Source organism: Lipomyces japonicus (genome assembly GCF_038497905.1).
Source record: "Lipomyces japonicus strain CBS 7319 unplaced genomic scaffold V1514scaffold_19, whole genome shotgun sequence".
NCBI classification, from domain to species: domain Eukaryota; kingdom Fungi; phylum Ascomycota; class Lipomycetes; order Lipomycetales; family Lipomycetaceae; genus Lipomyces; species Lipomyces japonicus.
Window position 1 is genome coordinate 43,506 of NW_027117831.1, and position 14,510 is coordinate 58,015.

The 14,510-nt window shown below is 42.1% G+C and overlaps 4 protein-coding genes across 4 annotated transcripts; 1 reads left to right on the plus strand and 3 right to left on the minus strand.

The window, feature by feature from the left end:
- Window positions 1–300: 300 nt before the first annotated feature.
- V1514DRAFT_280579 (nucleotide-diphospho-sugar transferase) lies at window positions 301–1,831 on the minus strand (the record flags this gene model as incomplete). The annotated part of the gene is made up of 2 exons (XM_066925040.1): window positions 301–1,510; window positions 1,566–1,831. The coding sequence occupies 2 exons, from the start codon at window positions 1,829–1,831 to the stop codon at window positions 301–303; spliced, it is 1,476 nt and encodes a 491-aa protein (XP_066783358.1).
- Window positions 1,832–2,465: 634 nt separating this feature from the next.
- Window positions 2,466–5,532, plus strand: V1514DRAFT_330805 (OPT oligopeptide transporter protein-domain-containing protein). The gene has a single exon (XM_066927565.1). The coding sequence runs from the start codon at window positions 2,944–2,946 to the stop codon at window positions 5,374–5,376; it is 2,433 nt and encodes an 810-aa protein (XP_066783359.1). The 5' UTR covers window positions 2,466–2,943; the 3' UTR covers window positions 5,377–5,532.
- V1514DRAFT_58197 (mitochondrial inner membrane protein Mitofilin) lies at window positions 5,478–7,837 on the minus strand. Its single transcript, XM_066930067.1, has 2 exons — window positions 7,408–7,837; window positions 5,478–7,346 (listed from the first exon to the last, which is right to left on the minus strand). The coding sequence occupies exons 1-2, from the start codon at window positions 7,486–7,488 to the stop codon at window positions 5,580–5,582; spliced, it is 1,848 nt and encodes a 615-aa protein (XP_066783360.1). The 5' UTR covers window positions 7,489–7,837; the 3' UTR covers window positions 5,478–5,579.
- A 735-nt stretch (window positions 7,838–8,572) lies between these two features.
- Window positions 8,573–14,461, minus strand: V1514DRAFT_330808 (uncharacterized protein). Its single transcript, XM_066927566.1, has 4 exons — window positions 12,858–14,461; window positions 9,254–12,793; window positions 9,039–9,200; window positions 8,573–8,979 (listed from the first exon to the last, which is right to left on the minus strand). The coding sequence occupies exons 1-4, from the start codon at window positions 14,425–14,427 to the stop codon at window positions 8,816–8,818; spliced, it is 5,436 nt and encodes a 1,811-aa protein (XP_066783361.1). The 5' UTR covers window positions 14,428–14,461; the 3' UTR covers window positions 8,573–8,815.
- Between the last annotated feature and the right edge of the window lie 49 nt (window positions 14,462–14,510).

Genomic DNA, 14,510 nt, shown 5'->3' on the forward strand with positions numbered 1-14,510 from the left:
GAGGAAAAAAAGACATGACCAAATTAATAACAGGAAACAAACCATACAAAAGTGAGTTAGAAATCGCCGGCAAATCATGAAAATAAAAGAGCAAGTTCTTATAAAACCAGCTCTAATTGAAAACAATACATGCAATGACGTTTTATTTCAATTGAAAAAAAAGGACGAATTAAAATTGTAAAATTAAAAAAAAAATGCCTTTGTTTTGTGTTTTTGCCCGAATAATATTTTCTTAAAGCTTGACCAATATACTTAATGGGTTTCTGTGCGTCGCAATGGGCTTACCTTATATATGTATTTCTATGGAGTGGTCCATCCACCGATTGCGTCAGCCCAATAAGCCAGGCAACTGCCGTCTTTGCCTTCAACATCTGTAATGTCAGTGTCGCACTTGCATCTGCAACCGGTACCGTGTTCGCGTTCGGGATCCCAAGAGTCCCAGTAAACATCCTCCTTAACATCTTTCTTATTAAATGGATTTCTAATGTATGGCGTGCGAGGAAGTTGCTTGCTTGGCGCGTTTCCAGGACAATGCTGAATGGTTGTGTGTCGATAACCAATGTCTCTAAAATAGTGAACCTCAGATGGAGCGAGAAAAATGCCGGCAGCTAAAGAATGCACTGGTGCATCTCCCCAACGTTCATTCCAAAATCCACCACTTCTATCTAAGAATTCGAAAAAGTCATTATATTTCTTGCTTCTGAAAAAATCAAGATTGGCAATCTCAAAGTTACTCCAAAAGTGACACAGATTGTACTTTTCGCCATTCATGGCTTCAGGATCGATATTCTCAGGATCCTGAAGCCGGAAGGTATCGCCAACACTAGTGGTAGATGGTGCATTAATATCAGCCGCCAAATCTTTTTCTAAGAACATTTCCCATAAACCTTTTGAAGTGATATTATTTGAACGCTTGAATCCGGAGGCATACCTGAAAAGGTTTGGCACTGTGTCAACCAATTCTTTAATAACAATAGTAAATCCATAAAGTTTTCCTTGTTCTTGCATGTAGACAAACGGGTCATACGTAATATCGCAAAAGAATTTAACATCGGGCTCAACACGCCAATACCATTCATACTTTGCGAGAAGCGGATGCTTATAAAACTGACCAGAATAAAACCTGCACATGTGATGATAAGATGCCATTCCACCATACATAATCGCTTGGTCACCTTGCATGGCAATTGACTCGTTAACTTCTTCTTCATCGGCCCATTCTGGAAAATCCCAAAGTTCTTTTTCAATTTTGCCAAATTCGACCTCCGAGTCAGTGTGACGAAGAATAGTATGTATAAACTCGGGTTCGAAATCGCCGTCGTTTAAGAAAACATAAGGATAATGGTACCATCTATTGAAGTGCCGCTCAATGGATTTCATGGAGTCGATAACACCTTCCAGCTCTTTGTTTCGAGCCAAAATAACCAAGGCAGCATTGGCTCGAGGCTTTGAAGTATCAGGGACCTGACAACCAACTACAAACGATTTATCGACAGTTTCATTCAAACCTCTGCGCAATGTTAGTTGTAAAAAAAAACTTGGAAACACACAATTGCATTGCGTACCTGATGGGAGGCAGATTGGAGCTTTGTAGAATGCTATTGGCATTGTGATACCTGTGAATAACTTGAAGAAAGCAAAGCAAAGCGACAATGGGGACGAGAATAACAGCGCCAAGGGGTGCAGAGAGGTTCCGCCGTATGCGAACTCGACGCCTAAGAAAGTCGGCCGGCCGTTGTGCGACAGTATGTAATGTGTATGACGAAAATGTAGATTTTAAAGATGCTGCATCATCGAAGTCTCTGTTTTTATTATACAGTCGCCGGGCCATGGTTGAGAGGAATGTGCGCGTGAGAGGTCAAGACAGCGGTGGCGGAGTAGTCGCACGCAGACTAAAGCCAATCAAAAAAAAAAAAAAAAAGGCGGCAGTATAATAAGAAGCGGGCCAAGGAGAATATTCGGCAACCGGCAAAGAAGGCCCGCTTGATTTTTTTAAAAACAAAAAAAAACTAACAAATTGAAGTAAAAGAAAAAGCACGGCTGGTTGTTTCGAGGAAGAAAAGAATGAGTATGTAATTGAGAAAAAAAAAAAATCAAGAAGGCTTGCTGTGCCGCGCTGTAACTACAACTAGTAACTAACTAACGAATAATAATATCTTTAAATACAATACAAAGTTAGTTATACACGATAGGGCAGCGCAATTTGGTGGTATAACTGCAAAACCAGCCAGACTTAAAAAATACTAGTCAATACCGGCATTTAACTTGTTATTTTGATCTCCTGAGAGAGGGTTCTACAATTATAGTCCACATATACCCTGGCCAGGGGGCCATTGAAGTATTGAAGTATTGAAGTACTTATTATCGGCCGGTGTAAAAACTCAAAATTGTTCGCGATGAGCAAAACATGTGCGTTTGGATGTCGCTTATGTCAGTCATGCTATGTGGATTAACTAACTAGTGAACGATTTGGCAATTAATCCAACCTCGGACAAGACAAGGAAGGACAAGATACATTGATACAATTTCACTCGAGCTTCTTGCACTAACAACCATGCTCTATGTCTAATTAATAATATCATTATACCGTGTATATATTCTGTGTAGTATCACATCATCTAGGAAGGGCTATTGCCGCTTTTGACAAAATGATCGTCACGGTTCCTTTTTATCTTGCCACGGAGTTTGCAGATGCGCACTTTCAGGTACTAGCTTTGAATAGTAATACTGTTATGGCTTCTCACATGCATTATTACTGGCTTGTGAAGATGGCGATATCTTGCCTTGTCTGCTTTGCAATATCGCATGCGTCCAGATCTAACAAAGAATGCTCCGAGCCACAAGAAATGTATTTATTGTCCATCCTGCCATTTTTTTTTGTTCCAACTTTTTAATATCTACTTATATTATTCTTTCTGAAAGTGTTCTTTACTATTTTGAATAATGTCGTCCGAGTTGCCCGGGGTCTCATGCGATTTCAAGCTTGTACAAGACAAAATACAAGCTCTCTCGCTTCAAGGTGCAATCGAAATCCTTAGCTCCGCTATTGAATACCATCGGGATGATTGTAATTTTCCGGTTAGCACCATGGACAAGATAAAATTTTTGGTACAGCAGGCCGACAAATCGCAAAAGCTGACAGCTAACGTCGAGTACGAACTCAAGGTGGAAGCGGCCATCATCAAATTTTACTCTCCTTACCCAGAAGTTCGCTCTATCATTGATATATCCGACAACAGTGACTGTGAATGCGAAACCATTCGAGTATACATTCTAGCGATTATCTGGACGATTATTGGCGCCGGCGTTCAACAGTTCTTTTCGCCTCGCCAGCCCTCTATTTCATTACCATCAACAGTCATTCAACTGTTTTTGTATCCTTGTGGCAGAGTTCTAGAACTCCTTCCCAAGTGGGAATTTTTTGTGTTTAGCAAACGATATTCGCTCAACCCGGGACCGTGGTCCTTCAAAGAACAAATGCTTTGCACCATCATGATTAATGTTGCCATCGGTGGTGCCTATGTTGCCTTGTATCAAATCATGGTCGAAAAGCTCGACATGTTTTACGGCAATAAATGGGCCACTACTGGGTATCAGGTTTTGCTTATCTATTCCACTCAATTTATGGGGTTTGGATTTGCCGGTATTCTGCGACGTTGGGTGATCTATCCAATTAAGGCGGTTTGGCCCACTGTTTTGCCATCAATTGCTTTAAGCCAGGCGTTACTTAAGCCAGAGCCCCCAAAAATTGTTCATGGGTGGAAAATTTCTCGGTATTGGTTTTTTGTTGTGGTGTGCACGATATCGTTTGTCTACTTCTGGTTCCCGAATTACATCTTCGAAGCTCTTTGCAAGTTCAATTGGATGACGTGGATCTCGCCCGACAATCTGAAACTGGCAATAATAACCGGAAGCACGCTTGGCCTGGGACTTAATCCTTTTTCGACTTTTGATTTCAACGTCGCTGTCAGATCAAATCCGCTTGTCACGCCATTTTATTCTCTCGTTAACCAGTATTGTGGAAGTTTAATCTCCGCGTTCATAATTCTTTTAATGTATTTCACAAACTACAAATGGACGGCATATCTGCCAATTAATACTAATACATTAAGAACGAATCGAAATGAAACATTTCAGGTATCTCAAATACTTACCAATGGCTTGCTCGATGAGAAAAAATATCAAAACTATTCACCACCATATTACTCTGCTGGTGATTTAATGCAATATGGTGCCATGTTTGCATTATATCCTCTCACAATTATCTGGATATTTTGTACCGAAGGTCAGTCTATTTCTTCGACTTTAAAAGAAATTTGGCATGACATTAGGAATCATCAAAAGGGCTCAATCTACGGAAAGTTTGATGATCATTTCTCAAAGGCTGCTTTTAGGTTTGGAGAAGTTTCTCACTGGTGGTTTTTGACAGTCATGGCAATATCGTTCGTCCTGGCAATTCTTTGCTTGACACTATATCCGACAGAGACTCCAGTATGGGGACTTGTTTTGATCATATTGGTTAATGCCGCATTTCTGATTCCAATTACGTTAACCCATGCGGTATCTGGATGGGGCTTTGGCCTAAACGTGCTTTGTGAACTTATTAGCGGTTACATCTTTCCTGGAAATGGCTCGGCTCTTATGATTTTGAAAGCATTTGGTTATAACATTGACGGCCAAGCCGAGTCATACATCTCAGATCAAAAAATTGCTCATTATGCGAAAATACCTCCGCGGGCTGTGTTTCGTGGCCAGATGCTGACAACTTTTCTTCAATGTTTTATGTCGATCGCTGTTGTCAATTGGCAGATTGATAATATTGACAACCTCTGCGATCCTCGACAAAGTCAACGATTTACATGCCCCGGTCCAAGAACGTACTACTCTGCTTCAGTCACTTGGGGAGTCATTGGACCCAAACGAATGTTTCAAGGGTTGTATCCAACGCTGCAATGGTGTTTCTTGATTGGTGCGGTCACCACAATTCCGTTTATCATTCTTAGAAAATATTTTCCTACAAAGATGCGATATGTGAATCCTATTTTAATCGTGGGAGGAATGAGCTCTTGGGCACCATACAATCTTTCATATCAAACTCCGGCCTTGTATCTGTCTGTAATGTTCATGTATTATGTTAAGAGCAGATATCTTGCCTGGTGGGAAAAATACAATTACGTGCTGTCATCTGCAATGAACGCCGGAATCGCATTTTCTGCCATTATCATTTTTTTCGCTGTGCAATATCGTGTCAAATATTTACCGTGGTGGGGAAATACAGTTATTAACAGTGGAATTGATGGTGGCAATGGCAGACAAGTATTGCTTGATCTTCCTGAGATTGGTTACTTCGGTCCCGCTCCTGGTAATTACCCTTAAAGCATTACCTGTAATTACTTTTTTTTTTGGTTACTTTTGTTTAGCTCTTGTTTTTCCTTTTCATATTTTTTGTTTGAGTTTTACAATGTAATTATAGAATTTTGTTCTAGTTGAAAATTAACAAGAAATAATCTAATTGATAATCCCACAACCGTATCATCAAACGACTTCAAAAACCAAAAATTTCATTTTTGGTTTGCTATTTAAAATTTAAATTGCAAAACTTTCCCTTCCTCGCCAAGAACTTGAGCAAGAAATTCAATCTCGCTGCGCTTTCGGCCCTCAGTCAACCAATCATCAGCCAACTTCTTACTCCAGCCATCAAGGGAGTTAATCTCACGCACAGCTTCAACCACTCTTCCTTCACCCAATGCAGACTGAGCACGAGCCAAAATTGATTCAACATCATTTCCAACCGGTCTTCCTTCCTTCTTCCATAACAGCTTAGACAAAATCCAGGAACCAAAGAAGCCGGCCACACCAGCATTATCTGGCACAAGAGACACCTTGCGAATTTCCGGAGCAAGGAGTCTAAGTCTGGCTGCAAGCTGTGCCGGTGACAAGACGCCACCATATGCAGAAACTGGAACAGAAGCCACCGCGGCAGCGATTAAGGGGTCACTGCCACCGGCCTGCTTGATCTTTCCAATAATCGGTCCAAGAGGCACGGGATATGGGGACAATAGAGCATTAGTGAGCGATCCAATAGCAAGCTGGAGCTTGGCAGTGTTATCTGCCAATTCAAGAGACTTTTCGACCTTGTCGGACAGCCCAACAACTTCTTCCAATGCTAACTTAACTTCGTTAAGCTTGGACAATCTCGAATTTCGCTCATTCTCGACTAAATCAAAAATCTTGGTAGAGTACTCCTTGTCCTTTTCAATACTAGCTGCTACGATTTCATTGTTGATCTTTGAGTCGTACAGGCGGGACACGTTATTAAGCTCGACTTGCAATCGCTTTTTAAAGGTGTTCAAAATACGCTGACGTTCAGTGAAAAATCCCTCTTTCCACTTTTCCTCAATAGCTTCAACTTCCTTAGCGTGTTCCGAGGCTGCCTTGGTTGCTTGATCAGCAAACAAAAGAGTTTGTTGCTCAATCAAGTTCTTCAGATCGGCTTCAGATTTATCCTTAACTATCACAAACCGTTTCGAAACCTCACCCAAACTATCTGCAAGAGCTTTGAGTTCGGCCGGGCCAGCATTACCGCTCTGGCGGATGACTGTGAAAAGCTGGTTGATTGACTCGACCACTCCTTCAAGAGACGGATCGATCTTTCCGTCAAATACAAACTTAGGAAGTTTCGGCAAAACAACTTCTTTAACCACCAACGGCTCTTTGGGCACCTCCACAGTGGGCTTCTTCTCCGCCGGCTTCTCCTCCACCGGCTTTACTTCTTCAGATTGCTTCGCGAGCTGTGGGGCTGGTGCAGTTGTAGTTTCCTTAACAACCTTATCATCCTTCTTTGCAACTGCAGACACATAAGGTCCGCTAGCAGGGCCTTTGTATTCTTGGTCGGTAATGATCTTCCACGTCGCGCCGCCACGGCGAACCGTCACCCGAGGCGAAGTGTCCTCCAGTGCCTTTTTGCCAGCATTCGGGAACCGGCGTTGAAACTCCCGTTCTTCAATGTAAAGCACGATCTGTTCACCGCCTGGAACATATTCGGTAAAGAAGTCATGGAAATTGTCGTTGCGAAGAGAGTACCAGATTCCTCCAGAGTAGAACAGCGCGCCCAGTAATGTCAAGCTGAAGATTAGGTTACGAGCCCTGTGTTTTTTCTTCGGTGTTGATGACGATGACGATGATGAGGATGATGATGCTGATGAAGATGGTGATGCACTGCTGCTTGCTGAAAGGTTGGGGGTGGCTGGAGTGACTGGGGTTGGGCTTTCCACTATAACATTGGGCGTCGGTGGAGTTCCAGGAACCGATGTGGGCGGCTTGTTTGTAACATTCAATTGAGTAGCCTTTGTAATTAGTAAAAAAAATACCTTCATAACTTAAAGATTTCGTTATGAAAAAACATACAGATGAATGAAGAAATCGAGGAACAGACGAGACATGAAGTCGCCTGCCAGCTGCAGAACGAGCAGCCGTGATCCGCAGCATTTTTATTATGACTTGTAAATAAAAATATCGAAAGCAGAAACAAACTCTCTCAAGTCAATTTTTTATTTGATTCGTCGAAGGCAAGACAAAAAAAGATGTACGATCTCACTTAACCTCTTCACAAAACCACTTACTTGTCCCGGGCAATTTGAGCGAACCAATGAGCAAACAGTATAAATACCCCTACCCTCTTAACTTTTTGTAATGCACCACCACCATATCCATACTAGCTATGCCATACGTCTTTTTTATCAAAGAAGGGTGTGTTATCTATCTAACATGAAGTTGAAGTTCTTCTCAAGATATTCGACAAAATTAAGAAAATAACAGGTAGAAAACCAAGGAGAAAAACGAAAAAAAATCAAAACACAAACGCAACAAAAGAATGTAAATATAGGCACGCGCACTACACTTTCCTAGCATTGGCAGAAGCGCGGGCGAAAAACTCGCGAAACAAGATAACGGTCTGTGAAGCGTCCCCTCTGAAATGGTAGCGACGACGGGATTGGTTAATGTCCTGCGCGGCAGAAATCACGGTAGCATGGAAATCAGCGCGTAAGAGCGTCCGCATGACTTTTTGAAACGACCACTGTTGCCAGAAGGGTGTGATGAAAGCGCAGTAGGAGAAGCGGTGCTACTGGGTATCCGTGCTGGCACAGAGCACATAGAGTTGGGTCTGGCAGTTCTGCGCGGTTGTGTTCAAGCAACCATTCTGCAGTGAATTGATTTGTCGTTTGGCACTTGCTCCAGAGAGAGGAGCTGCGCTGCTTCCACTGCATGAGCATTCAATTTATATAGTCGTGTCACGGTCCTCCAACGGATACGCCAAAAATCCTCGTCGGCTTGGGGATTTTGTGGGCACAGTGGTGGTCTCTGTGCCGAAAGCGCGGCATGTATTCGTTTGACTACAGATGACTGAATGGGTGTTCCATTCGACATGTTGAGACAATCGTTCGGCATGTGATTGGGTTGTGACATTCTCGGACGGATCGTGTAGGTACTCGACAGCGCTAGATCTGGCTGAGTGTGCAGGACTTCCAATGAGTCGTGTGCCCGTTTTTTATCCCTCATGAAAATGTGATTATTGAATTTGAAAAGGACGTTAACGTTTTCTATTAAGTAAATCATGTCATTAAGTGCCAATTAGTAAGGCATTGTATTACAACGTCCTATATAACTACTTCTACAATATAATATACATTCCTTCATTATACAAGTTGCATAAAAACTGAGAGACAATTCGTAAAATCAATTAACGTCACAGTTGATGCCAGAAACTATTTCAATCAATACTACAGTCCTTAGAAATGAAGGGTAACTATAATACTTACTCGGGCACCATTAAAATATATCTCTCCATCGCTTCACGGAACCGATTCTTGTACTGCCTAGGAGTCACGACAGTAGGAACTTTCCCTCCTCCACCAACAAGTCCGCGCTCTTTAACCCAACTTTCAAGTTTCTTATCCCATGTGAATGTTCTCAAGCAATCTTTAGAAAAAATAATTAGAGTGATGTCAACTTTAAGAGCACGCAGTGTTATAACTCACCAATAATACCAACAACCAATTGCTGCTTGTCTTGATCAATTGCAATAACAAGCGAATAATCCATAACATTCATTTTAGCAAGAAATAATGTATCATTCCACAATGATGCTCGAAGAACCTTTTTTGCATGTTCTCGAACAAACAAGGGCGATTCGAATATGTCTAACAAAGCAGATATTAGTATTAATTTATGATTTGCCAACGAAGCCACTCACACTCAACCATATTCTCATCAAGTAAAACCTCATTAGCCTTGCCGGTCTGTTCAACGTGACGATTCCTCATTGAACCTTTCAAATCAAAAATCCGCGTAAGATTGCGATCGTAAAACAAATTCTCCATAACAAGAATATCCATCTTCATTGACTTATTCGTTATCGGATTTCGAACTTGTACTTGATAAAATCCCATAATCTTAGCAATCACTGAAGGCAAATCATGAAAAAATACTTGATCCATGTATTGAAAATACGACGGGGCAAACTTAATAAACGAATCTAGCTCTGCCGGAGAGAGCTGTTTCACAATTAACCGATCGTCCAATGTTTTTAAAAAAGCTGAGCCAGACTTGCCACCAGTCGAATCCCATTTGACGCATCGCGAAAGTGATTGAATATAGCTCTCTTCACACCCGCACAACGTTCTGAAAGCGTCAAACAGTTCGGCATAAAAAATTTTGCATGAAAGTTTTGCAGAACCCTCTTGAAATTGATATTTTAAGTGTGTTCCAGTCTCCTTTAAAAGCCATTTCCGCAAATTGTCTTCAGATTTTTCTTGAATTTTTGAAGACTGGTTCGCTGGGTTTGGCGTGGATGGATCGCCTTCAGAATTGACTCTGGCAAATGATAAGACATTTGGGTCTGAATTTTGTACGGGCTTCACGTCTTCATTGGAAGACACGCTACTTGTATCATAATTATCCACTCCTGTTTCTGCTTGTGCTTGGTTTTGTACCTGGGCATCCGCATTTCGGATCTGGCGCAGTTTTTCGACATAGTCCGGAGACGATAAACAAAATGCAATAAGTGAAGAAGGTTCATCTTCGCGAACTATAACATCAGAGTCCATAAATATGTGCTCCGAAGGTTGTAGTGGATAATCAAGTGCCTTCCATCCACTTGCTGACCTATCTGCCCAAAAATTTGACAGCATCGTCATCAACGAGACCCGTTCTGGAACAGGAGGCATCTCCATCCCAGAAGTTACAACTTGTTCCTTTGGCTTTTGTGGAACATCACTTTGCAGTTGTTTATCAACATCATCCTTAGGTGTCAGTTTAGGTTTTTGGTCTTCGATGGAAACCACTTGTTGTTCATCTTGCGCATTACTTAGTCTTTCAACTGAAAAATAGTTTGAAAGAGGCGATTTAATCGGTCTAGGAGAAAGTACAGAAGAAGTATCAGTCCCAACGTCATTGTCGGTACTTTCATGAGTGGCATTACCAGAAACACCAGAATAATCCGAATAATTCGCTTGCGGTGCAGAAACTGGTGATAGCGGTTTTCGATCGTCATCTTTAACAACCAATGAATCTAAACTATCTGCCAACTTTCTGGGTCGTTTAATTTTCGAACGGCGAAATATTGTACCCGAGTGAGAAAACGCGTCGTCATCAGATTGTCCAATTTCGGACTCATCATCGTCTTCTTCTTCAACAACCGCGTCTTCAATAGTTTTATAGACTTCAACAATCGGCTTCGAAGTGAGTACCATTCGAGATCTGCCAGCCGCTAATTTGCGACGTTCTTTTGCACGCTCTTTCTCAAACTCTTTTGATAATTGATCAAAATGTCGAGCAAGAGAGACAACTTTATTTTGTGCACTAGATGAAACAGTAAAAGAACTGACACTAGCACTAATGTTATTCGACGCAGGTACGCCATGAGAACCCATCTCACCAGCTCTACTTAACTGTAATTGTCGGGCAAGCTCGCGGGTTGTGCCTTGCGTGAATCGATGTTTAAACTGAGCTGGGAGCTGTATTCGGTCCGGAGGATATCGGCGCTTATATATGCTTCCTTGTTTTGGTGCCATTATTGTCGTGCTTGCTTCGGACGTTGAATTAAGAATTGGCGTTGAAGTAGTGGGTTCTAATTCGTCTTGATTATCATTCTGTTGCTCAATTGGAGTTGGCTCTTGAACTTCAACAGCTGGTGGAATATTCATATTCAATGTAGGCACTGACTTCTTACTCAAATCGGTGTCACTTGAATCTATAGTTGCTACTGCATTTGCTGACAATACGGCTTTAGTCATGGACTGCTGACTCGATCGTTTCAAAGACGGGACTTGATTCAGCGGGTCTGCTTTTGTTGACGTTGATAGGCCAGGTGATGGAAATCCTATTGAACCCAATGGATATTCTGGAGATTTTAATACATTATAACCTAAATAATCCACAGGCGCGGCACTTCCAGCAATTGACGGAGTAATCTGTGTGTCTGTAGGGGTTGTGCGATCTGTAGCAGCAACCGGCATAAGCTCTACCGCAGAAGATAGGTCGGTTGAATGATTTGACATTTCGGTATTATGTTCCTCCCCGGTCAAAGATGTAGATGAACTATCGCGCTCTACAAACATCTTTTTCAATTGCATGGCAGTCAATCTCGCGATATCTTTCTCAGAAGGAAAAAATAATCGGTCAAAATCTGCAAATTCCAAATCCCACTGAACAACCTGTTCTTGTAATGTACGAATTACTCTGTTAAGCTGTAAATAATCCCTATGATTTGAATCTTTATATATGGTCTCCAGTACATCCTGAAGATCTTGTCTTTCGTTGATTGCCCGTTCTCGCAAAAGTTCGATTCTGATGCGAGCATCCTCACTCCGATCAGATACAGTAAACTCGTCAACCCTTACAGAATCAAGCCGAGCTTGGACTGAATCAAAAAACCTTTCGATTCGACCTTCTATTGCAACAAATTCTTCTACCCGCAATCGAATATCAATCTGCGGCTTCCATAATAATTGCGTGCGCGGAAAAGCAATTTCTAATAGTTCGATAGGACGATATTCAAATTTTACCGCCAGATTTCGTAATCCAAAAATGCGAACATGGTCTTTGTGAATATCATGTGGACAAACTTCGGCACGGGGAGACAATGGTGAGGAATTAAAAGAAAGTTCGAGAAATTTTCCAAACGAATATTTCCACGAGTCTTCAGACATTGGCACAGGCGGAAAAGAAACATTACATATATTGCAATGAGACCACATCAAAATTGTGTTTTCCATTCCAGGAATGCGACAGGACACTTTTTCAACATTGACGTTTATGCGACCTTTATCATGGACATATGACCTGTAATGTTGGGCAAGAATGTACGAGCAGCCGTCTGAACAGCGCTGATCGGCCGTGTCACAAATTCCTTCGATAAACTGGCCAAGTGTGCAATCCCCATCGTGATAATACTGAATAGATACAAGTTCGGGACCGGTGCATGGTGCCGTAGTTATTTGGCAACTTAAGGAGTAAAGAATAGTTATATGCTGATACATGAAAGGGTCAAACAAGTAGCGTGAGAACTGTGACAAATAGACCTCCCACTGCCTCTTTTGAATAATCAACGCATACTCCAACTTGTCTCTCTCTAATTGCAAAATAGCGTGTTGGGTCTCCTTCAGTAATACTTCACCTCTACCAGGAAGGTGGTTTAAAAGTTCTTGCCCGACCAATTTGAGAGCAGCTTCATCAGCATTTTCAATATCTTTATTTTTTGCCGCCATCACAACATTAGCTATGCCGTCTGAGTCTATGTAAATATATTAGAGTTGCGTAAATATATTGAAAACAAGTGAGAAAACACACTAAATCACCTTTTTCATTCATTTCGTTGTAAAAAGTATGGTCAAAGTCCTCAGTAGCTTTAATTGCAACCTGTAGTCTTCGTTCAATGTTTCTTGCCTTGGAAAGCAGGTACGGTTGAGATACGTGAACAAACGGTGATGTTGAAACAATGCGGTTATTATAAATGTTGACCAAGTTGTCATAATACCCTGTGGTACCATCTTCATTAAGATTAACAATCTCCGAATCATGGTTGTTCAAAGTCATTCTGGACGACAGTTTATTTTTGGAATACGTCGATCCAGGCGCGGGATTGAATACGGATTCGTCCCGCATTAAGCAAGTCTCCAACCTGAGATTATAAACGACATATACCATAAAATTTGTAATGTATTTAATTTTATGAAGAGTATCCATGTCGCCTCCTCTAAGTACAATTGTGCATGCGAGCTGGCGAGGACATTGAGACATGAATATAAACGTTTTTTTGGTAGTTTGGTCAAGAACGTAGGTTTTGATTTCAAACGTCCCGCAGTTTCCAACATGTGGAGATTCAGGTGGATTGACAAGGTCATAGTCATTCATGAGAATCTCAGCCGAGGTGACAATGTCTGCTCCCGTTGACCTGGATACAGCATGCATCACACGAGGATTGACGTTGTATGCAACGGCAATGTTCTTCTTTTGCAAAATAGAAAGAGCCATACCAGATATGCCATGTTCAACTAGCACAACGGAAGGTTTCCTGGCAACTATACCAGCGACAAGCTTTTGGATGTATTCGCGCTCCAGTTGCATGACTTGTTCAAGCGACATAAATTGTTGACTGTTGGCATTAGAATGAAGTTTTTTTGTCAAAAACACATCTTTTTCCAGGAAATCAGAAGAAACAATAGAATTGGAACCTATAGCAGCATTTGCATTGGAACGGACGTTGCCTGCGGTTGTTGTAGCAGTTGTAGTCGATGTCGCACTGGCTTGTGTTGTTGGTGTAGATAATGTGGGTGCAGCCGATGACAGAATAGATGCAGCAGCTCTCAATCTTGATCTGTGCGCTTCAGGTTCGTTACGTTTAAACTCGATGGGAAATGCAATCAGCAAAATACGAGCATATGGGATCGATCTGGGCATTGACTTGAGAGCCAGGTTCTTTGTAAAGACAACGCCGGATAAATACGAGGAATCATTTGGAACGCCACCAGGAATGCGCTTTAGCTTGACAAAGCTGCGGACATCGATGTTATCGCCAGCGCGGACGTCGGGATCAAGATCGTCGGTAGCTTGCAGGAGGATGGGAAGCAATGCGCTCTCCCAACGTTCGGGGTTGGGAATTCCGTGATCCCGAAGAAGTTGGGCAAGAAGACGACGAACATGATCGAGTGAAGCGGCATTGAGTTCGACACTAGAAACATGCTTGCTGCGCATGGACGATGACCGATTAAGGCCACCAAGTGCGGATGACGACGAATGGGTAGCCGACCTACGCGAGCCGCTGCCGTCGATAGCGGCAGACTGCGACACAGGCCTGTCTAGAAAATGACGCACGGTAACAGGCCTGTCCACAACTGACGGAACAAAGGCGGAGGCCACATCGGCCATGAAAAGAAAATCGTGAGAGAGGACTTACGGTTACAGTGGAAGTCTGATCTTCATCAGATAACTTCAATTTACAAATCAGAATC